The 24,994-nt window shown below is 45.2% G+C and overlaps 1 protein-coding gene across 14 annotated transcripts in view; it reads left to right on the forward strand.

The window, feature by feature from the left end:
* The window catches only part of TCF12 (transcription factor 12), a 314,097-nt gene that overhangs the window by 120,150 nt on the left and 168,953 nt on the right, over nt 1-24,994 (forward strand). For all 14 annotated transcript variants that reach the window (XM_059714710.1, XM_059714711.1, XM_059714712.1 and 11 more), the window contains one exon: nt 17,803-17,905. In XM_059714710.1, coding sequence (XP_059570693.1) covers nt 17,803-17,905 — 103 coding nt within the window. The remainder of the gene's footprint in view (nt 1-17,802; nt 17,906-24,994) is intronic.

Genomic DNA, 24,994 nt, shown 5'->3' on the forward strand with positions numbered 1-24,994 from the left:
TGAGTACCTTCCTATATGGCTGTAAAAGTTGGGCCATGTGCTGCAAGCAGGAGTGGAGATTGAACCACTTCCACCTTTGCTGTTTCAAAAATCCTTGGAGTCATTTAGGTCCAACAGATCACCAACAATGAGATCCTTGAGAGGACTGGCCTACAGTCTCTGCAGATTATGCTGGATGCTCACCAGCTTTGTTGTCTGGGGACACATGGAGCACATGCCTCAAGATCATCTGCTGAAGGCTGTGCTCTGTGGCCATCTCAAGAACTGCCCGTGACACAGAAGATAGCCAAAGCTCTGATAAAGTGACGAGGTCAATCAAGGTCTCAAGAAATTCACCATTCCCATTGACAACTGGGAGAACTATACCCACAACCGCTCAGTCAGGAGAAGCCAGGTCAAAGCTGGTGCAGTCACTGTGGAGAGCCTAGACTGAGGCTTGCAGGCAAGACAGGAAGCAGAGTGTGCTTCAACCTCCATGTGATGAATGGACCTGTAGCCACTGTGGGAAGGCTTGCTGCTTGTACATTGGGCTCTTTTTCCATACCACTGCCAAACTCCACTGACTGACTGACTTTGTCGTGTCTCCTTTCATCTGTCAAGATGTTGGACGGCCATTCCTTTAAACACCAATGATTGATTTAGATATTGCCTGGTTCCTGGGTTCATAGGATCATGGGAAGGTAGGTCTGGAAGGGACCTTATGAGGTCATCTATTCCAGTCCCTTGCTCAAGGCAGGAACATTCCTAAGTGTCTGTCCAACTTGCTCTTGCAAATTTTCTGTGATGCAGATTCCACAGCTTTGAGTCAGTAAATTCATCCTTATCTCTAACCTTAACTTCCTTTGCTATACCTTAACACCATTGAACGTAGATGGTCCCTTACAGCCTACTCCATCCTCTCTATTATTTTCCTTCAGGTATTTGAATCAAATCCCTGTCCCCTTCAGTCTTCTCTTCTCCAGACTAAATAACACTAGTTCTTTTAGCCTTTCCTTATGTCCTTCCCCAGCCTCTAATCACTTTTGTCACTTCGCGCTGAACTCTTTTCAATCTGTCCACGACTTTTTTTGAAGTGTGGGACTCGAAACTGGCCACGGTACTCCAGTTTAGGCCTCACCAATGCTGATTAGAGCAAATGAATTGCTTCCCTTGATTTGCAAGTGACACTCCTGTTGATACAACTTGGTATGCTTTTGGCTTTTTTTAAACGAGCACACTGTTGGCTTATATTCAGTGTATGGTCTACTACAGTGGTGCTCAACCTTCTGGCTCTGCAGGTCAAATGCATGGCACAGGGCTGATCTGTGAGCCCAATTGGACCCTGTGCACCAGGTTTGGACCCACAGGCCGCGATTGTGCCCTGTACCAGTCCTGCCTGGTTTTGCTTGCAGGATCAGAGCCCCATGCCACTTCTGTCTGGCCCTCTATACCCATGCTGCCCAGTGCGCCCCATCTAGCCTGCAGGGCCATGGCCTGTGGAGCCCTGTGGGCCAGATGACATGGAGCTGGGGGAACAGATCTGGCCTGTGGGCTGTCTTCTGTAACCCCCAGGTCCTTTCTGCAGTACTGCAGCATCTCTAGTCATTCCCCATTCTGTATTTTTTCATGGGATTATACCATCCCAAGTGCACTTACCTTTGTTGAATCTTATGCAGTTGATTGTGGACCATTCTTCAGCCTATCCAGGTCATTCTGGATCCTAGCTGTACTCTCCCAAGTGTCTGCAACTCCAACACATGATGTAGTGCATTTGTTAAGCATGCACTCAGTCCCATCATCCAAATCATCCCCCTGGGAAAGCTGACTTGATATATCCTCCCAACTAGACACTGAGCCATTGATGACTACTCTTTGAGCACAATGTTTTAACCAGTTAGATATCCACCTTACAATACTTTATCTAGTCTGTATTTCCTTAGCTTGTTAATGAGACCACTGTGGGAGATACTGTCAGAAGCCTTACTAAAATCCTTTTTTAAAACAATTCATGTGGAGATCTTCAGCTGGTGTTATCTTTTAGAGGTCCATAGCACCTAAAGACTATTATACTTGGGCACTAGGCAGTCGTACAATATTCATAAAAGTTTTATGTCTCTGCTGTGTCTGTTCAGTGTGTAAACATGCTAACTGTAACAGTAGCAGAGGTGTGAACTCTCTCATTCATCTTATTGGAATGTTAACTTCCAATAAGCTTAGCTGGGATCGTTTAAATGCTAACACTATATTAAACAACTAGCCAAAGTACAAAAACTCAGCTTGATTCCTTGAAGTTCAATTAAGAGGCACAGCTGGGGTCTAGTTTTGGTTTATCTCCAAGGATTTGCAAGGGAAGGCAGAGCACCCAAAGCTGGACCCCAGCTGTTAGTTAGAATTTAGTGGATTACAGGAGAATATAAAAAAATTGTACTTTAATGTGAACTGCATTATTATTGTCTTTTTCTTCTCTGGTTCTCTGAGTAGACTGATATGAAACCTAGAAATACCTCATTCTTAAAAAAAGAAAGAAAAAAATTAAAATGAAGAGTATAATTTTGCCTCTGTACAGACAATTCTGCTGTTGAAAATTCTCTCCTGAAGGAGCACAGTTATGACTTGCAGTAGGCGCAGGTGTGGACTGCAGGATTAGATGAGAGGTAAAAGTAGAGGTTGGAGAGTGGGGGAAAAATGGAATACGAAATATTTGGAATTGTTTCCCCTTTGAAGCAAACTTGAATTGCTCCCTCAAGAATTTTCTGAAACTTGATGTGAATTTCATAGATTTCATAGATTTCATAGACATTAGGGCTGGAAGGGACCTCGGAAGATCATCGAGTCCAGCCCCCCGCCCAAAGGGCAGGAAGTCAGCTGGGGTCATAGGATCCCAGCAAGATAAGCATCCAGTTTCATCTTGAAGGTGTTCAGTGAAGGCGCTTGAACAACCTCCGGCGGCAGGCTGTTCCAGACCTTGGGGGCTCGGACAGTAAAGAAATTCTTCCTTATGTCCAGCCTGAAACGATCTTGTAGTAGTTTGTGACCATTCGACCTCGTCATCCCTTGGGGCGCTCTGGTGAACAAACGTTCCCCCAGATACTGGTGGTCACCCCTGATAAACTTGTAGGTGGCCATCAGATCACCCCTGAGCCTGCACTTTTCCAGGCTAAAGAGCCCCAGGGCTCTCAGCCTGTCATCGTAGGGTCTGCTTCCCTGACCTCTGATCATGCGCGTGGCTCTTCTCTGGACTCTCTCAAGCTTCTCCACATCCTTTTTGAATTGTGGAGCCCAAAACTGGACGCAGTACTCCAGCTGCGGCCTCACTAAGGCCAAGTACAGGGGGAGAATGACGTCCCGGGATTTGTTTGAGAAGCATCTATGGATGCAAGCCAGTGTTTTGGTCGCTTTACTAGCCGCCGCATCGCATTGCAGGCTCATGTTCATCTTGTGGTCAATGATGACCCTCAAGTCTCTTTCTTCCATAGTGCTAACCAACATAGCACTGCCGAGCCTATAAGGATGCTGCGGGGTTTTTTTCCCCAAGGTGGAGAACCTTGCATTTATCAGCGTTGAACACTATCAGATTCTCATCCGCCCACTTGCTGAGCCTGTCCAGGTCAGCCTGGATCATCCGCCTGTCTTCTGGTGTGGATGCTTTGCCCCAAAGTTTGGTGTCATCGGCGAACTTGGCCAGTCCGCTTCTGACTCCAGTGTCCACATCATTAATGAAGATGTTGAACAGTATGGGTCCAAGGACAGAGCCCTGGGGGACCCCACTGGTCACAGGACACCACGATGAGTGACTTCCATCAATTACTACCCTCTGGGTCTGACCCCGGAGCCAATTTTCCAGCCAGTGGATCATGGAGGACCCAAGGCGACAATTGGCCAGTTTCTCCAAGAGACGATCATGGGACACCAGATCGAAGGCTTTTTTGAAGTCAAGATATATGACATCAATCTCATCTCCCTTGTCCAGGTGATAGGTCACCTGGTCGTAGAAGGAAATGAGATTGGTCAAGCAAAACCTACCCGCAACAAACCCGTGCTGGCTATCCCTTAAGATGTTGGCGTCGGCCAGTCCATTAAGGATGGCCTCCTTAATAAACTTTTCTAAGATCTTCCCCGGGATAGAAGTCAGGCTAATGGGCCTATAGTTAGCCGGATCCACTTTCCTCCCTTTCTTGAAGATAGGCACCACATTGGCCTTCTTCCAGTCTTCGGGCACTACACCAGAGCGCCAAGAGTTTTCAAAGATCCGCACTAGAGGCTGGGCTATGATGCTCGCCAGCTCCTTGAGTACCCTGGGGTGAAGATTGTCAGGGCCAGCTGACTTGAAGGTATCCAGCTTCTCAAGATGTTCCTTCACAAAGTCAGCATTAATGGAGGGCAGGGGATCACCCTCACCCGGACTTCCCGGCCCAGTAGCGGGCACGGGCGTCCCGTGGGGCTGATGAAAGACCGACGCAAAGTACCTATTTAATAGGTTGGCTTTTTCGTGGGCGTCAGTTGTCAGTTGCCCCATCTGGTTCAGCGGGGGTCCAACATTGCCCCTGCTTTTCCTCCGGCTCCCCACATATCTGAAAAAGGACTTTTTATTGTCCTTGATGCTCAAAGCTAGCTGGAGTTCAGTTGCAGCCTTGGCTTTCCTGGTCTGCTCCCTACAGGACCGGACCAGTGCAGAATAATCCTCCTTGGAGGTGACTCCCATCCTCCATCCTTTGTAGGCCTTTCTTTTTAGCCTCAGGAGGTCTGCTAGGTCCCTGGAGAGCCAGGGGGGCTGCTGTGCCCTCTTGCTGCCTTTCCTCCGAGACGGAATAGACTTAGTTTGTGCATTGAGGATTGCTCCCTTGAGGAGCAACCACTCTTCTTGAACTCCCCTCTCCCTGTGGTCACAGTCCCTTAGGGCCTCACTGACAAGCCTCCTGAGCTTGTCAAAGTCGGCTTTCCTCAAGTCAAGGACTTGTGTGTTGCTGACTGACTTGCCAGCTTTTCGGCGGATGGTGAAGGTGATCAGCTCGTGGTCGCTGTCACCCAGCTTCCCATCGATCACTAGGTCGCCGACTAGGTCATCCCCAGTAGCCAGCACCAGGTCAAGCAGCGCTTTGCCTCTCGTTGTCCCATAGACTTCTTGAGTCAGGTAGAGGTCATCCACGCACGAGAGGAAGCTCTGCGACCGCTCAGATTTTGCTGAGCAATCCTCCCACGAGATGTCTGGGTAATTGAAGTCACCCATGACAACCATGGTCCTGGAGCAAGCTGCCTCAGCCAGTTCCTGGGCAAACTCCTGGTCTAGCTCAGGACTTTGGGTGGGAGGTCTGTAATAGACTCCCACCATTGTGTCCCCTGTGCCGTGTTCCCTACGGATTTTAGCCCAGAGGGTCTCCAGCCGTCCACCCTGGTCACCAATATCGGCTTGCAGGGACGCGTAGCTTTCCTTAACATAGAGAGCTACTCCCCCGCCCCTTTTCTCTACACGATCCCTCCTGTACAGGGTATAGCCATCTATCCCCGTGGTCCAGTCATGGGTGGAGTCCCACCAGGTCTCCGTTATCCCTATGACATCGTAATTGTTTGCACTGAGCAGGAGGATGAGCTCCTCCTGCTTATTCCCCAAGCTCCTGGCATTAGTGTACAGGCAGGCAAGTGCCCCCTGGGGGGCTCCTTCCTTGCCCACAGATTTGACCAGGGCTGGGGCTGGGGTGGGCTCCCTTGAGTGCCGTGATCTGCTGGCTTTGCAAGGATTGTTCAGCGGGCCAGCAGTGGCGGTAGTCCCCCCGTCCCCCAGCGGGCTTAGTTTAAAGCCCGGTGGAGCAGGTCAGACAGTCTGGCTGAGAAGAGCCTCCTCCCTAGGGGAGAGAGGTGGAGACCATCTCTTCCCAGCAGCTCGCTGCCTTTCTCGCCAAAGAGCGGGCTGTGGTCATGAAAGCCAAAGCCTTCCTGACGACACCAGCACTGCAGTCTTTGGTTGACCACATAGATCCTCCTGTCCCTTCTCAGCCCATAGCCTGAGACTGGGAGGATCGACGAGAACACCACCTGTGCCCCCAGACCCTTAAGCCCCGCTCCCAAATCCCTGTAGCGCCTCATGACCTGGCTGGGAGTGCTCTGAGCCGTGTCATTGGTGCCCACGTAAATAAGGAGCATGGGATAGTGGTCTGTGGGTTTGAGGAGCTTGGGGATCCTCTCCGCAATGTCCCGGATGCGGGCCCCTGGGAAGCAGCAGACTTGCCGGGCTAACGGGTCGGGGTGGCAGATTGGCCCCTCTGTCCCCCTCAGGAGGGAGTCTCCCACAACAAACACCTTACGTTTTGTCTTGGGGAGAGCAGGGGCGGGAGCTGCAGTTAGGCCCATGTTGCCTGTGGGGGCCGGCAACTCAGCAGGCTCTGCTGGGGCAGCAAGAGGTGCGTACCTGTTGCTCAGTTCTGGTGGGGGAGGGGCCTATGTGCGGCGGGCCTTAGGGCCCTTGACCACCTTGGTCCATGCCCCTGGCTGGACACAGCAGGAGGTCCCAGAGTCCTCCTGTGGCGTGGAGGGGAGACTGTGATCTACCCTCCGCCTCCCGGGGGAGAAGGGCCTGGCAGTAGGAGTCTATCTCCTGCTCGCAGTCCTTGATGGCACACAGTCTGTGGACTGTGGCCTTGAGCTCCTCCAGCTGGCGCACCAGAGACCCCAAAATGGAGCAGACCCCTCAAGGGGAGGTCGCCATGCTCCCAGGCCCCAGAGCCTGAAAAAAGGACAGGCAGCCCCCGCAGCCGAGAGCCAGGGGCTCCGTCTGTGTGGAGCCCGGAACCAGGGGCTCTGTCTGGGTGGCCATCTCTGAGGTTCCAGGGGGGGGGCTGCGGAGCCCGAGGGGACCCTCGGGGTGCGGTGCGTGCCCATCCATGTCATGCCTCTGGTAGGCTGGCTACGGCTGGGGCTGCCTAAACTGGGGGGCGCGCAGGCAGGGTCCGGCGCCCTCCCACGCGAACTCCACGTGAACTCACGCGCCGGCAGAGAAGCGCGCCTGTTTGTGCAGCCTGGTTGCGTGGCTCCGGTCGCGTGGCTCCCTGGGGGGCTGGGCCAAGTAGGGTCCTGGGCGGGGCTTGACCCGGCCCGGCTCCATTCAGCCGCCGCCTCCCACACACACATGCTAAGGGGTTAGCCCCCTCTCTCCACGGGCCCCGCTTACCCCGGCTGTGCTGGGGGTCAGCGGGGGGCTCCGCGGCTGCTGGAGGGTTTCTGGGGGGCTTCGGGGGAGCGGGGGCGCAGCGAGCTTTCACCCGCGCATTTCTCGCCACTCCCGCGTCTAACTGACTAATTGTTTAATTCAGATTGTTCATACATAGCCAGAATTAAGTCCCATGTCCAGTTTTAAGGGAGAAATCGGATTCCATTGATGCCAACAGTAAAATTTCCATTAATTTGAATAGTATTAGCATGTTATGCAAAATACAAACAATTACATTTTCAAAGGCTTGTAACTTCCATTTTCAAAAAGTGATTTTAGGAGCACATTTCTTATTCAAAGTGAGTTGTTAAATGCCAAAGTTAGTTTTAAAATGGAACTTAAGGTCTGGAATTTTTTTTTTTTTTTTTTTTTTTTGAACCTAAGGTATGCTGGTTCATGTGACTACTGATTACCCACTCCCCCTTGTTTTTCTACCATATAGTAGTAACAGTAAAAGCTCTAGTATCAATGTAATTACATGTGTAGAACTAGGCTTGTAGCAGTGTGACTACAGTACTGGAGGGCTTTGCATTTACTGACATTACTGGGTGTGCAAAACGACTCCAAGAATTGTAACTTGGATGTTTCAGATTTTTTGTAATGCATTGTAAAATAGCATGGCTACAGCAAAGGGATACTTGTTGTAAATGCGTGCATTTGTTAAATTAAAAAAAAAATACTTGTAGGATATATAACAGATTTGCATTGTTTTTATTAATTACTTATTCACAGAAGTATCATAGTTTCATAGTTTGTAGGGTCAGAAGGGACCTTGACAGATCATCAAGTCCGACCCCCTGCCATGGCAGGAAAGAGCAGTGGGGTCAAACGACCCCAGCAAGGTGTTCATCTAGCTTCCTCTTAAAGACCCCCAGGGTAGGAGCCAGCACCACTTCTCTTGGAAGTTGGTTCCAGATCCTAGCTGCCCTGACTGTGAACTAGCGCCTCCTGATGTCTAGTCTAAATCTACCCTCGGCCAGCTTGTGACCGTTATTTCTAGTCACTCCTGGTAGTGCTCGGGGGAACAGGGACTCCCCCAGTGCCTGCTGGTCCCCCCCCCGACGAGTTTGTAACAGGCCACTAGATCCCCCCTTAGCCTTCTCTTGTGGAGGCTGAACAGGTTCAGGTCCCTTAGCCTCTCCTCGTAGGACCTGCCCTGCTGCCCCCTGATCATGCGGGTGGCCCTCCTCTGGACCCTCTCAATGCTGTCCACATCCCTCCTGAAGTGCGGCGTCCAGAACTGGACGCGGTACTCCAACTGCGACCTGACCAATGCCGCGTAGAGGGGGAGGATCACCTCCTTGGACCTGCTTGAGATGCATCTGTGGATGCATGATAAGGTGCGGTTGGCCTTCCTGACCGCATCCTCACACTATTGGCCCATGTTTGTTTTGGCATCAATAATGATTCCAAGATCCTTTTCTGCCTCTGCACTGACAAGAAGGGAGTCCCCCAGCCTGTAGGTGTGCTGCTGGTTCTTCCTCCCCCGGTGTAGCACCTTGCACTTGTCAGTGTTGAAACCCATCCTGGTCTCATCTGCCCACCCCTGTAACCTGTCTAGGTCCAATTGCAGCCTATTCCTCCCTTCTAGCATACCCACTTCCCGCACATCTTAATGTCGTCAGCAAATTTGAACAGGGTGCTTTTTACCCCCTTGTCCAAGTCAACTGATAAAGATGTTGAACAGCGTGGGTCCAAGGACCGAGCCCTGGGGGACCCCACTGCCCACATCCCTCCAGGTCGAAAATGACCCGTCCACAGCCACTCTCTGGGTGTGGTCCTCCAACCAGTTAGTGACCATCTGACTGTGTAGGTGTCGATGCCATAGTCCCCTAGTTTTTTAATGAGAATGGGGTGAGAGACAGTGTCGAAGACCTTCCTGAAGTCCAGAAAGACTATGTTCACTGCTAGCCCTGCATCGAAGGATTTTGTTACCTGGTCATAAAAGGCCTCCAGATTGGTCTGACAGGACCTGCCTCTAATGAACCCGTGTTGATTGCCCCTAAGCATAACCTCCCCTACTGGCCCCTCGACATGCACCAGAATAATTCTCTCAAAAAGCTTACCCAGGACCGAGGTAAGACTAACAGGCCTATGGTTCCTTGGGTCCTCCTTCCTGCCTTTTTTGAAAATGGGAACCACACTGGCCCTTTTCCAGTCCTCTGGCACCACACCAGAGCACCACGGATGCTCGTAAAGCCATGTCAGGGGTCCCGCAATGACCTCTGCTAATTCCCTCAGCACTCTGGGGTGGAGGTCATCAGGACCATCTGATTTAAATACGTCCAGTCCCTCCAGAAGTTCCCTGACTAGATCCTCATTGACCCTGGCCCGGGGTGCGCCTCCCCCAGAGCCTGAGGGGGTCCCTGTTGAGGAAAATGGAGGCAAAGAAATCGTTAAATAGGTTAGCCTGGTCGTCTGGTGCAAAAACCAGATTTCCTAGCATATCCAGAGTTCCCAACTAACTGAAACATCATATAAATCTCTAGGGTTTAAATAGATCAGGGATGGTTACAAAACGCCTGGACGCGTTAGGGGTGGATGTCGTATACTTAGACTTCAGGAAGGCCTTCCATACGGTATCCCACCCCATACTGGTGAACAAATTAAGAGGCTGTGACTTGGACGACTACACAGTCCGGTGGGTGGCGAATTGGCTAGAGGGTCACACCCAGAGAGTCATAGTGGATGGGACGGTTTCGACCTGGAAGGGTGTGGGCAGTGGGATCCTGCAGGGCTCGGTCCTTGGACTGATACTCTTCAATGTCTTCATCAGCGATTTGGACAAGGGAGTGAAGTGTACTCTGTCCAAGTTTGCGGATGACACAAAACTGTGGGGAGAATTGGACACGTCAGAGGGCAGGGAAGAGCTGCAAGCAGACCTGGACAGGTTGGACAAATGGGTTGAAAACAACAGAATGCAATTCAACAAGGAGAAATACAAAGTGCTGCACCTAGGGAGGAAAAATGTCCAGCATACCTACTGCCTAGGAAATGACCTGCTTGGTGGCATGGAAGTGGAAAGGGATCTTGGAGTCCTGGTGGACTCCAAGATGAACATGAGTCAGCAGTGTGACGAAGCCATCAGAAAAGCTAACGGCACTTTATCGTGCATCAGCAGATGCATAACGAATAGATCCAAAGAGGTGATACTTCCCCTCTATCGGGTGCTGGTCAGACCGCAGTTGGAGTACTGTGTGCAATTCTGGGCACCGCACTTCAAGAGGGATGCGGATAACCTGGAGAGGGTCCAGAGAAGGGCCACTCGTATGGTTAAGGGCTTGCAGGCCAAGCCCTACGAGGAGAGACTAGAGAACCTGGACCTTTTTAGCCTCTGCAAGAGAAGGTTGAGAGGCGACCTTGCGGCTGCCTATAAGTTCATCATGGGGGCACAGAAGGGAATTGGTGAGGTTTTATTCACCAAGGCGCCCCAGGGGGTTACAAGAAATAATGGCCACAAGCTAGCAGAGAGCAGATTTAGACTGGACATTAGGAAGAACTTCTTCACAGTTAGTGGCCAGGGTCTGGAACGGGCTCCCAAGGGAAGCGGTGCTCTCCCCTACCCTGAGGGTCTTCAAGAGGAGGTTAGATAAGCATCTAGCTGGGGTCATCTAAACCCAGCACTCTTTCCTGCCTATGCAGGGGGTCACACTCGATGATCTATTGAGGTGCCTTCCGACCCTAACATTTATGAATCTATGGGCAAAATACGGCTGATGGGCTGGATTTGGCTTACTGAAGGATTTTGTCTGGCCCATGGCGGGTCCCTCAGTTTCATCTGGCCTAGGTGCAGGGGGCAGCCTGGGCTGTGGCATGTGCAGATGGTTCCCCTGCCCCTGAGCATGCAAGGGGGCTGAGGTGATGTGGTGGCTAGATTCTTGTTTCCCAGGAGCCCTGTCAGTGGCAGCTCCTTCTGTCTGCTGCTGTGGGACCTAGCCCCACTTCCTGGGCACCCCATCTACCCCGCACCCACTACCAGGGGTGGGATCCACGTAGCTAGGTTACTTGGCCAGGTAGCTGGGATGGGGCTGTGGGCTGGCGGGGAGACCTTGGGTTGGCGACAGAGTGGGTTCAGGGTCTGGAGCAGAGCTGTGATCTGCTGCTCGCGTTCCCTGGTACTGGGTGCCAGTTCTGTGGACTAGGGTGTGAAAGGAGTGGATTGCAGTTCAGCCCTAGCCCCACACTGTCACCACCCCAAGATCCTGGACCTGGCCCTGGACACAGCTCCCTGTCTGCCTGGCCACACAACCTGCCCATGCAGCTCCTGGCTGGTCTCCATGGAGACCTTGGGATTATGGTGTGGTGACAGTGTGGGGCTGGGGTAGAGCTGTGGTCTACTGCTCTTATGTCTTTGCCTGCAGAACTGGGGCTCAGCGCCAGTCCCATGCTTTCACTGACCCAAGATCCCAGGTCTCCATGGAGACCGGCTGGGAACCATGTGGGCAAGGGTGCAGGCAATCAAGCAGATGGAATGAGTCTGCAGGTAGATGGGGAGCTGAGTCTGGGGCTGGGATCCTGAGGCAGTGACAGTGTGGGGCTGGAGCCAAGGCAGAGCCACACTCTGCTCCCTGTATGCCCCCCTGCCTGTGGAATTGGCGCCTGTGGCAGGGCCATGTGGGCAGCAGGTCGTGGTTCTGCTCTGGGCCCTGGCCCCCCACACTGTTAGTGCCCTGTGAACCTGCCTGTGATCCTGGCCTTACCCACCCATTCTTGTCCCAAACACTACTCTCTGCCTGCCCGTGGCCCCATCCCACATAAAAAGTTTTGCTGGCTGCCCGTGGCCCTATCCCATGTAGGGAGTTTTGGTGAGCTGTTGTGGGGGGGGTGCTGATTAGCTTGCAACAGCTCAAAACCACTCCTTATGTGGCCCACAGGCCAAATAATTGCCCATTTCTGCAATACGTTATCATTTTGATTTAAGGCAAAATACAACAAGTACTGCTGACAAAATAAAGGAAGCCATGGCTGCAACTTTAACTTATGAACCTTATTCATAGAATTAGATCAAACTTGATACTAGAAGGAGGAAATTTTTAAAAAGGAGATAACATGAAACCTCCAAATCCTGAGTGCCTTTTAAATGGTACTTAATTTTTTCCTGTCAGCATTTGATATCACTTTGATAAAGCAAAGTACTGATGCTGAAAAATTAGCTTATTAAATAAAATTAGTGTGGTGGTTTTTTTGTGTTTTAGCTTTTTTTTTTGCAAGTTACAGCTTGTGAACCACTCTGTCCTCATGAAGATGTATGGTTTGACTTCTTCATAGCTATAGTTCTGGCCATTGTTCTATTTAGTTAGCTGTGACTCTGCAGCATTAGCATTTGCATTTATATGCAGCAATTTACTTGTCATAAGTGAATCGCCAACTATTCTAAACAGCAGCTTTAAAAGACGGATTCTCCCACAGAAGCTCATAGTTTATCTAAACATTACAGATATGCGAATAAAGTAATTGTTCAACTTCAGACAACACAGGTCAGCAAAGAACAATTTGTTTATTTTTCTTACTTCCAACTTTCTCAAGTTGGATACTAGTAAGACTTGTGGAAACAGTGTGGGCCCATGAATGCCTTGTGCCCCTGGAGACCGGCGGGGTGGGGGAGAGGGGAATCCTGCAGGCAGCGGCGGTGCTGTTGGTGGCGGGGGCATGGCAGAGTTAAGTGGGGAGCTCCCGCAGACAGCTGCAGTGCTGTCGGCGGCAATTGCAGACTGCCTGCAGACGCTGCTGGTGGTGTTGGCAGCGGGGGCGGGGACGAGTGGTGACTGCCTTCAGGCACCGCCAACAGTGTCAGTGCTACCTTTTCACAGGGGGTGCACATGCACCTGTGTGCATCCCCTATGTGTCGCCAATGTGAGGGCCCATTACAATCTGAAAGATTTGACTTAATGTTGGCTTGGTGGTAGTAAAGGTGGAAAAAGGTGTCCCTGTTTATCTTACTTTGCTGTAATTCAGGCTGTTGGGGTACCAGCTTCATGAGACCTGAACAAAGAAAACTGTTTTAACCTTCTAGACTAGTGCCCAGATTTTAGAACCAGTTGCCATGCTGTAATGTCTCTAGAGGTCATCTGACTAGTTTGGAATCCTCTTCCTAATATGGTATTTATCATACCACAGAGCATAACTTTGTCCCAAATATGGTGCAAGAGAGGAGGTTGTTTAATTAAGCTGTGTCTTTAATTTACTTGGTAGGGAAGCTCATTAGGCCCATAATTTGTCATGTTACTAGATCTCCCAGATTGTTCCTTCTCATGTGCATGTTCATTCACTTGTACAATTTCCCTTGCCTCTCCCGGGTCAGGAAACCCAAGAGGACGTTCACTGACTCCATAGCATATCTGTCCATCTGTGACAATTCAGCGCTTCCTTACAACTGAGGTCCAGCAACTGGTAATCTGCCTTTGGGCCAAAAACACAAGACTGTGCTCTGTCATGTAGTCTTGGACTCCTGTGACCCATTCCCATGATTCTGAAGGAACAAAGAAAGACTGTATCACATATAAATAATTAAATGAAAAATGCAGGGCCGTGTCTCTCATCACTGATGGACATAACCTGTTTGACTCCTATTGTAAAAATGCTTGTGTGTATTAACCAATCTAGTCTCCAGCAAATGGATTCACAAAAGGAACTGGACAATATGTGGTCATGACTACACTAGGAACTGAAATTTCACTTTTTCAGATAGTAAGGGCTGACTGGCACTAGATGTCTTCATATACTAGGCAAGTCTGTACTGCTTTGCCTGGGCAAATCCTAGGGGCCTGCAGTTGCTTTGCATTTGCACAAAGCCAATCAAGAACCAGGGTTCCAGTAGTCTAGGTCCTTGGTGGCTTCCAGCACCAGCTCATACAGTTTCATCCACTTCCAACTGAAGAATAGGAAGTTTACCAATATGGGTTACTGCTTTTCTTTTACATCAGGGTCATGCTTCTTGTTCCTGCAGGTAGTTGCTGCCATTAGGACAAGAAAGTGTACCTCTGAGATCCCAATAAACATTACTTGCACTGGTGGAAACCACAGACTCTGTGTCCCCTTCTACCCCCCACCCCTTATACATTCAAATAATATTTCAGGTCCAACTCTGCTACCCAATTCTCCTTTCAAGAAAACCATTTTTCACTGATTAAGAGATTTCCAACACTCATCATAAAACCTTTATCTCTTAATTTGCATTTAGTCATAAATTAGGTCTGATTGTGATGAAGGAGGCTGTTCACTGCCTGCTTTATGCAAAATATCCATTTAGAGGACATTATCCAAGATAGGGAAATGAAGATGGCCATACCCATAGTTCATGCAAAATAATCTTGGATTTGCCAGCTCTCCTAGCCACCTCCTCAGTTCTTTCCTGTTTATCTGTGGCTAGAAATATCAGCTTTTGTTTCTTGTCCAGTATGTCTATACTGTAGACTGCAGCATAATGTAGAGGTACCCAAGCTAGCTTTAATTGAGCTTGCTCAGGTGCTGGAAGTAGTCTATTCACAGTAGCATGGAGCTCTCTGTGGACTAATTTACCATGACAGGAAGAGTAAATTAGCCTGCACTGAGCTCTCTGCTGCTGCAGCTAGACTGTTTCTGGTACCCAAGCTAGTTCAGGCATTTTTGCACACCCTTAATTTCCAGATAAGACAGCTGAGTGATGGAGGTGGAGGGGGTGAAGTGCTTTCTGCTTCTTTGTTCACAGCATTCCTAACTTTTCAGTCAGTGTACAGTGAAACCAACAGGCTTTTATCTTCTTGAATCCACCCTTTCCAAAAAATAAAATTTTACCCATGTGTTCCTCCATATATACTAAACAGTAACTCTTAAGCTCTTAAATGTCAGGTAGGAAAATCCTCTTTGGAGATTTGTTTCCTCCCAGGGCTATGTGCAGGTGAGTAAACCATTTCCCTTCCTTAGGATATCCCAACTTTTTCTCTTGAACATAGCTTTTGTCCCTTCTCCCTATGGAGTGCAACTCAGAATCTCTTGATTCTGGCCATAGCTGTATCCTTTCGCTGGAAAAAGCTTTTTTTGTTACAGGCAGAGATCACACTGTTGTACAGATATCTTGGGCTTTATCCACCTTCAGCCAAGAATTGCATTTAATACAATGTTCTTTCACTGCTACTACTCTATTTTAGATAGGATACAGGTTGGAGGGGTATGTCTTTAGGTGTGCAGCAGGCAATGGCTACCAGTTCAGCTGATGTTTCTCTCCCCCTTCCCTACTTCCTGACCAGCTGTTCAGTCCCAGCCACTGATGTGAAGTACTCTTAAGCACTATTAGCCTTCTCTTTTTCCTGCCAGTGTTTTAAAGTTGTAAGGGTTGTATTCTAGTTGGAATAGCGAATTTACTTTGAAACAGTGATTGCGCTAACTTTCTGCCATCTTATTCAGTAATCTGATTTCTTATATATTTGAAAGACTGAAACACTTTCTTATGGACTTCATAAGTCTTGTTATGTAACCAAAACCTGATATATATTTAAAGAAATAAATTATAAAGGACCCAACCAAAGAAACACAAAAAATATCTAAAATGTAGGGAAAATTCTGAAATATCCTTGGTTCTAATTTAAACCATTTTCTTTTTCTGTGCCTTTATAACTTCTTGTTTTGCTTTCTTGAAGCAGGAGGATGGGTTTCACAGTCATTGTGCATTCTCTTTTGCCATTTTGGCTGAGTCAGCACTGGGGAGTGAATCCCAGGTACTTAGACCTTTAAAGCATGAATTTCTGCTGCTTGAGACCACAAGATAAATTGCGAAGATTTTGTCTGGGTAATAGATACCAGAGCTGGTGTGTGATAGTCTGTAGCCTGCGTAGGTACTGGGTAGGTTGTACTTTGACTTTATAAGGTGCTAAACAGGAGAATTAGGCCCCAGAATTTTAAATTTTTAATTGAACTTTTTGACTATAGAATGAATTCCATCTACAGCGATGTGCTGAACATGAGCATGTGACACATGAGCATGTTTTTCCCCAATAAATGTTTGAAAGCTATGTAGGACACTTAGGCTGGAGGATAGAGGGGGACTTTTTAGCAACTGAAAGCTAAACAGAATCAGTTAATGTGTCCAGTTGTGTAGAAGATCTTCAAAGGAAAAAAATAAGTAGTCAGAATCAGAAGCATTTTTGCAGACATTCTGATGGGAAAAGGAGCAGACTTACTCTCCGTATCAATTTCTTATCTCAGTGTTTTAGGAAGGAGAAAGAAAAAGGGAAATCAAGTATTACAGTATAATATTTTGTTCTTTGGGGGTAAAAGTGGGCATTAGGTATTAGATAGAAAGAGGTTGCTTTTGTGCCACGTAAATCAATTTGTGTTATGGTTACTGGTGAAGAGAGTCTTGTTTCAGTGGTGTATTCTACCCATCAAAAGCTGGTGGTGGTGGTGGTTGTTATTTAAGTTACTGGATAGTCCTAGGTTGTCTTTTAAACTCTTTGTGTTTATAATGTATGGTCTCTTTTATGGGTAATAGTGTATTTCACAGCTCTGTTTGTCTCTGTGTCTTGATAAAAACATTTTGCATAAATGATTACTCCAGGATTTTTTTCTATCCATTGAAAAGTGGCCAACTGAAAAAGGAAGCTAAGCATCTTGGTGACTTCCTGTATAGACTTGTGTATTGTGTGCAATTTTTTTCTTCATTTGGCACATTTAATACTTTTGTTTCATTTCAGCACAAAAATAAACCACATGTGGTGACCTTAGCTAGAAGCAACTCCATTTCCTGGGCAGCTGCTGCTACATGCTGCCTATCTGACAGACAGGGCTAGGTCATGGTTACCAGAGGACATCCTCGTGGTCATAACCAAGTTGTAAATGTCACTAAGATTCTTTCTGAATGCCTATCACATATGTATCACTGATTCTGAAGTAGATAAAGTGAGCCAAAGATTCATTTGGGAGTTGGGACTCCCAGAAGATTACTTCTAAAGCAGAATAGCAGAAGGAGTTGTGACATGCATCCATAAGCAGTTGTAGTGATTTGACAGTTATTTAGCCTTCAGTTACTAGCCCTTTGGTTGAACTGACAGCACGCCTGCAAAGATAGTGAGGCCTATTTCAGCCCCATTAATGTCGTCTTGAATGTGAGCCTGTAGTCTGGAAAATGATAAATGTTCTGTGATTGATGATTTTATAGTCCCAGGGGATTCTGGGTGGTTTCTGGTTGCTGTGAGCCTGAGCAATTTCCACCCCCCTCCCTTGCTTGGGCCTCAGCTTTAAATTTCTGCCTAGCCTTTAGTACGAAGAGATTTAAACAAGTGAGTATTAAGGCACCTTAAGCAAAGTTTTACAGAGCAAATGTCATTTCCAGAATAGTTAAAGTGATCCAGCCCCAAAAAGATTCAGATACTTCTGTATTATTTAATTTTTTGGAAACATTGTCTATGAGGACACAGATTATTAGGTAGAAAAATAGTGCAGTTGCTTTTTAGATAGGACAGGGAGGGGACTTGAGTGATGTAAAATACAGGCAGAGTATATTTTCCACAAGATATTCAGATCTGAAAGCCAACTTTATGATGAATGACCAATTGCAATTCTGTACATTTAATTAGAAGAGTGTCATTACACTCAATTAGTAGGGCTGCCAAATAATCTGTTTAATACTCTGGTCTTTTTTTCTCTAGGGTTTTGCAGACAGCCCTCATTACGGTGATCACTTGAATGACAGTCGATTAGGGCCCCATGAAGGATTGTCCCCGACACCTTTCATGAACTCAAATCTGATGGGTAAGTAGGTAATGCTTTGCGAGTAGCCCCTCAATGCCTCTCTGGTCAGAAAGAGACATTTTTCATTCCCTTGTCTAGGCCTGACACATCAAGCATCTGGAAGTTACTGTGTTTCTCATGGCAACAGTGACTTTGCTATCTAAGTCTTTCTTCACAGAGCAAGTTGTGACAAGTGCAGCTTTCTTAACAAAGGGACTTTATCCAAGATTTTGGAAAGAGACTGGAGTGCCCATAGTTTAGCTAGTTGAACTAGGAAGCTATGCATAAAAATCTAAACTATAAGAAATCAGTTTCAAATTGCTGTGTTGTAAAAGCAAAATGTGTGAAAATTTTGTTTGCTTTTAGTTTTCTGCTTATTTTGCTGCAATGAAATTTGGACTAGATCATTTGCACACATTTTCAAAAATTTGGACATCTTTTTCTGAGTTGAGATCCGGACAATACATCAGGGTTGTCCATTTTGTTCAGTGCCAGTTTCTTTACCATTTGTAACAAATTGCATGCGATACCCAAGCAAAATTGTGCAGTGATTTACTTATACGCAGTAACTCTAGCCGTTATGGTGTCTATGCCTGGGTTTCCCCTGCTGCTCTCTACTTTTTGAAAAGACTCAAAATTAAGGGAACGACACATTATTTTATTAGTTTAACAAATTGTTTTTCTTGCCTGGACCTTGGTCATGCTAGAACGTTTTAATATGTTAATGGCAGTGTTGTGTGTCTCCCCCTCCCCCTTCCCTGGATTTGTAGCCTAAAATCATCAATTTCAAGTATTTACTCTTAGGAAGAGGAGTGTCTCAGGGCAAATGTCTGTCTAGTTTGTGTCTTAAGTTTTAAGGATGGCTCTGTGCATTTGCTTTACATCTGTAAAGTTGACATTGTTTCATTTTATGTATTCTGTTTCTTGTGTATGTGACCTATTTTGTGATCTCAGTATTGTCCTTTTAAGACACAGCCATGCTAATCTAAGTGGATTAGCTAAATCCAAATCCTGGTGGTCTGCAATTTCTTTTGGAAATCTTTTTACTTTGCTTTGTCTTTGTTTACTAGTTTAATCTTCCACAAAGTATAGGAGCAGACAGACTAAAACCACTGTGCAGCTATTGTTAAAAAGTGGTTATCTCAAAATTTGCTGTATGAATCTCTAGTGCAATTTAGTGTGTGTGTGTACATGTATAATATATTGCACATCGCAAGGTTAGTGGACTTACAGTTGAAGATCAGTGAATTTAGTAAGTTTGGCATCCCATTGGTGTGATAAAGGAGAGCGAAGCTTTCCCCTATTGTTTCATACAACAAAGCCAATTTTTTCTTTGTCTCTTTTTGGTAGCAAACCTAAAAAAAGACAAATAATTAACTGTATTAATGTTTTCACCACATTTTCAGTCAAGAGCACATATGGCTTGCCGTTGGGTTTAATATCTGCTTTATTCTCTGCATATATTATATATGGCAGATTTAGACTTTAATTGTATACAAAAATGGGACAGACTGTCTTTTCATGTTTTGTTTTGAATCACTCATTTCCTAAACAATAACTTTTAAGTGCAGAAAATACTGATTTTTCTGTCTCCTCCTAGTTCTTCAATTTTACTTAAGAGATAACTAGATGATTCTATTAAATGTAATGGAATTATATCATTAGTAGAGATTTGAGAAGAAGCCTCCATTGAGATTGCTTTGTAAGGGGAATTACATGAATTGTGAGAGAGATGCATGTCAATCATTTGCTTGTAGCAGCTGTGAACTGAAATATTTTTGTAATGCAATACAGCTACATTTCTGGTTTCGTCTTTGTTAGAGCAATTGTCTTTCATTCCCCTTTATCTTCAGTAAAGAATTATAAAATGCTTTCTGATATACTCGTGTATACAAAATATATAACCCAAAACTATAAATGACTGTTTAAACATATGCCAGTAGTTATCTGTTTTACACAATTCACAGAAAAGAATTCACATTTTTTGTTTGTTTGTTTGCCTTACAGAGTAGGAAAGTGTACTATACCACATGGTTAAGAATTTTAACAAATAAATCCTATAGCAATGTGGAATGCTGAAAGGAGAGGAGAATAAAAAAGTTACCTCTTAAGTTTTTAAAAGGATTTTGCTATTCCACAGTAGGATTTAGATTTATGATACTTTCTGTAGTAACAAGAAAAATGATATTGTCTGAAGTTACACTTCTTAAACTTTAATGTTAGATTGATGACCCAGATAGCAAGTTAGTTCTTGGTTATTAGTATTTTCCCAATTGGAGAGCCATTCTAAATAATGAAACCAATTCACTGTGTGAACTACACTAAGTAGCAATATTTGATGCATGAGGCAAAGTTATTCTACAAGACAATTTAACAGTCTTTTTGTATTTGAGGGGGGGAAAAAAACATTGGATTGAGAATGAAAAATTGGTGGGTGGTGTGTGTGTGTGTGTGTGTGTGTGTGTGTGTGTGTAAAATCTGACCAGATTAATCAAGAGTGGCACTCTAAGCTTCAAAATCTCTCTCTTACAGCATGGTAGTAGATCTGAAATGTGTCACTAAAATAGTTAAAACTAATAAAAAGAGCAACAACCATATTTCATCATTGCTGTCAACACTTAAAAGCACTATTAAAAAGAAAGAATGTATGTCAAGGGTATGTTGTTATTTTGTGTATTATGTTCAGCCATAAGCATATTTGCCTGAAGAGATAGTGGATTATAAAGTGCCACTGTCGTTCATGATGGAGCTCTCAAACACTTTAATGATCTTGTACGTTGCAAAGGAGAGAAATTTTGTCTAACAAGAGTTGATAATGATTCAATAATGAACAATTTGCCACAGAAAGATGCATTTCCATATTCATTTAGATATTTTTTAAGTGTTTTGCAGAGAAAGTAAAGCTATTATGTTGGATCGGTTGGCATTCTTCACTAATGAATTCCAGAATTATCCTGTTGATTTGTCAGTATGAAAAAGAGGCCATTGCTTGTATTTCATGTGAAACCAGTGAATCCTCTTGGCACCAGCATACACCATTAGTATCATATATAGACTTGTACAAAATCAGACTAAAATATGTTGGCTGTAATGTAGAGCCATTTAGAGCTAATAATATTTGCTTATTCAACACTTAGTGTTTTAATTACTTTATATTCTAGAAGAATATTCACAAGAAAATTAAGTGTTTTTTTTCTTGTGTAATTATGTAGCATTTTAACTTTTCAGTTGCAAACAAAGGCCAGTTATCAAGTGAATCTGTAACAGGATATTACATTGTGTCGTCTTCCCTTCCTCATCCCTTAAAGTTAATTGCACTGAAGTATAGAGCTCATTTTCCTAAAAGTAGGAAGGAAAATGGCCGAATCATTCCTTTAATATAACCTTGTAAGGGTTTTTTGTTACACCTGTCAGCATAAAGTGTGGATCACCACTCTCCTTCTATCATGGAACTGTTGCTGCTGTAGCTGTCAGCAAAATTCCCTAGTAGAGATGTAGAATATTCTCGAAGGGGATTTTCTCTTGTATAGTTATACCACCTCCTCATATGACATTAGCTAAATCACCGGAAGCCTTTTTCTGTGTGGCTTTTCTAGAGAAGGGCTTTTGACAGCTTAGTGCCATTGCCTGGGGTATATAGTGTTTTGAGATGTCTTGCTGAGATAGCCTTGTTGGCAAAACTTCATATCATAAGTCTACCTTTTCTGCAAGGGAGAAAAAAGGATGAAGGCAGAGTATGTGTTCCCTACACTGTGTTGAGATGTACCATTTCTAACCCCAGTTAATTGCATGGGGTTGCACATGGTGAAATTATCAAAAGGATTTGGCCAGGTAGGATATATGGAAGATTGAACCTATTCTTACTCTGCTGTTGTTTTTAGTTTGTGATGGGGAATGATGATCATCCTTTCCAGGATGTAACCATACTCCTTTGGTAATTCCCTAAAGTTTTTGGGGAATGCTGATTAAAATCACAGCACACTTTTTCCTATCAGGACAGTGTATTGATTGAGATGAGTTAAAGAACCCCACATTTTCTGGCCCAGCAGTGGAATTTTCAGAATCAAGATGTCAGTTTAGAGCAATTATTTTTGGATGCTAGGAACTAGCATTTGGTACATGTGGTTATTGTACTATGTGAAGCTTAAAGAGCATCTTTCTTAGCGGCTTCAGATATTCTTGTTTAGGCTGCTACGATACATGGTGAGGTCAAGTCCAGCAGTTGAGAGTGTGCCAGTCACTCATTTTGTGGCATTTGGTGACTGTGCATCTACAGTTTTGTTATATTTGTACCAGCTCATGTTGAATCAGTGGCCCTGCCTCTGCTTCTTGCAAACAGAATTCTGCTGTTTGTTAGGTACACTCATAAATTCCTTCTCTAGACCCATCTTTTAAGCCACACCCTGTGAAGGTAACTATGAAATACATCTGCTGACTTCTGATTTTTGAAAGGTGTTGAGTCAGAACCTTGCTGGTTAGAGCTGTGAGGTGATGCTCAGATCATTGATCAATATGCAGCTTTGGTTTTTGGTAGCACCACAAAGCAATAGGTACTGTACAGACATTAAATGTAAGCCTGGCTCTTGTCCTGAAAATGTGACAGTACAGATGGAAAATATGCATCAGATCAGTAAACTGTTCTTCTGTCAAAATAGGTTACAGTTTTGGGTGGGGAGCATTTCTGATAGTAGAAAATGTTTTTAGCTTACTTAAAAGAATTTTAGCTTGTGATTAAATATTAACAGCAAACTCTTAACAGCAAAACTCTTGAGAGGTTTAAATAAGCCAGTGGTTCTTAACTGGTGTGCCTTAAAAGTCTCTGAGGGATGCCACGGTGTGGGTCCTGCTGCTGCAACCAGGTGAAACTGCCTTGTGTGGAGTCAGATCAGGAAGGTCTGTGGCGGAAGCACTCACTCTTGCAGCAGCTCTTCTTGGTCTGGCTCTGCATGCTTCTTTCAGAAACACGAGGTGCACAGGGTAGGTAGAGCTGCCCTGCATGCCTCTGCTTCTGGGAGGAGGATGCAGGGCAGACTGAGAAGGGCTGCAATAGGAGTGGGTGCTCCTGTCGGCTTTGGGCTTATCAGATAACTTCAATGCAGGCAGGAGCTCTTGCCCATGTTGTGGCCCTTCTGGGTCTGATTAAGGCAAACGAGGCAATTGCACCTGGTTGATGCAGCAGTGGTAGCAGCAGCACCACCCCAGTTGAGAATTACTGAGGTAAGCTGAGGCAGCACAATAATGGGTCTCAATTGATGTACTGCCAAATTCAGGAAGTGATAGAGGGGTTCCCTGATTATATTATACCACTGACTGTATTTGCACTCAAGGATTTTTCTTGTTGCTGACAAAATTTTAAGACAAGTTGAATGGTATATGTCTTGTTTTCAGGACATTTGGCAGTTGCCTATAATTTTGGGATTGGGTATAGAAAGTGAAGTTTAGTTTTTAACTGCCTCCATTTTAACCTTGGATGTATTTAGGAAATTTAGGGAATAGAAGGAAGCAGATGATGCAAGAAGATTGGGTAGTGTGTGGTGGGGGGGGAGTACTTTGTGAGGGCAGCTACCCTAAAGTTTTAGAAGGTGCAGTGATTTTTGCTACATTTGATCTATAAGAGCTATTTTGTATGCTATTCATTTAAATGAAGTGATTGGCAGACACTGATGTTGGATTTATTCAGAATTTTTTGGAAGTCTTTTAGTTGTCTTAATTGACTCTTGATTACCTCATTCTACAGGTTTATGTGCATGGCAGTGTTGGCACCATTCTTGATTGCTTTATGCTTCTACTGCCAATGTTTCTTTCAAATTGTAAAATTAGTACACTTAATTTTTATTGTAAATCTCTACCTTGGCTTACAAAGACTTTTCTCATATCAGCAGCTTGGATTGAATAACAAGTGTTTTAAAAATGAGCTTTTGAGTGATTTGGAAACAAATATGGCAAATAGTTAAAACGTCAGTAATCTCTTAGTCTTTGGTAGCTTTCCAATGTGGGCACTATTTTTGAGCAGGTAATGGAAGCTTTTCTAAGCTTACTTTAGTAAAAGCTGTTTTTGGTCAGAGCAGTAGTAGTTGAGTTGGTTGCAGCAGAATATTTTTTCTATATTGTTAAAAAAAAAAAAAAAAAAGAAATAATACAGAAGCAACAGGATCATAGGCTAAATCTTGGCATTCTGACTTGAGCACAATTTTCCTGGATTAAATGAAAACTTTGCCAGAGTAGCTACTAAGAACTAACAGATTTGGAATGGAATTTTTAACCTCTTGTTTGCTTGAGTAATATTTGAGAGGTCAAAGGAACTATTTATGCTTTTAAGGGATACTCAGAGTAAAGGTTTGCAGGATTGAACCCTTAGTCAAATGATCTTAAGAACATAAGACTGAAAGGGACCTCCTGGGGCTTTGGGGCTAGTCCCTTGCATAGACAGGAGACTATCCAGAAAGGTCTAGGAGAACACACACGTAAGTTTTTGGATCGGAGAAACTATTTAAAACATGATATTTAAAGAACAGACATCTAGACGAGCATTATATGATCTGCTAAAACCAACATGCTTTCCACTGTGGAAAATAATACCAACCTTAAGGTGGAGTGTGTCAACAAAAAGCTGGATAAGGAAGTGAAAGTTTGTGTTTTTTTTTAACTTGGATTTCTAAAAAGTCTTCAGCTGAGTCCAGTACAAGAGGCTATTAAAGAAACTAAATGGGCATGTGGTAAAGAATGTGGTTTAGTCCTAGATCAGAAGTTGGTATAAGATAGATGGGCAGAAGAGCAGTAATAAATAAGCCATTTTTATGGCTTTTTATGGGACTCTGAAGAGTGGAGAAGCAAAGGCTCAGGGGTGACTTGGTGGCAGCCTATAAATACATAAGGGGTATGCATCAGGAACTGAGAATGTCTGTTCACCAGGGCAGGGAAGACAAGGTCTAACTGTCACAAACTGCTGGAAGACCTTTTTAGACTGGACATGAAGAAAAACTTCTTTACCATCTGAGTCTCCAGAGTCTGGAATAAACTCCCCCCAGAAGTGGTGCAAGCACCTACTCTGGATACTTTTGAGAAATGCCTCCATGCTTATCTTTCTGGGGTGATCTGACCCCAGGTGAC

The sequence above is a fragment of the Alligator mississippiensis genome, chromosome 11, assembly GCF_030867095.1.
Source record: "Alligator mississippiensis isolate rAllMis1 chromosome 11, rAllMis1, whole genome shotgun sequence".
Taxonomy (NCBI): Eukaryota; Metazoa; Chordata; order Crocodylia; family Alligatoridae; genus Alligator; species Alligator mississippiensis.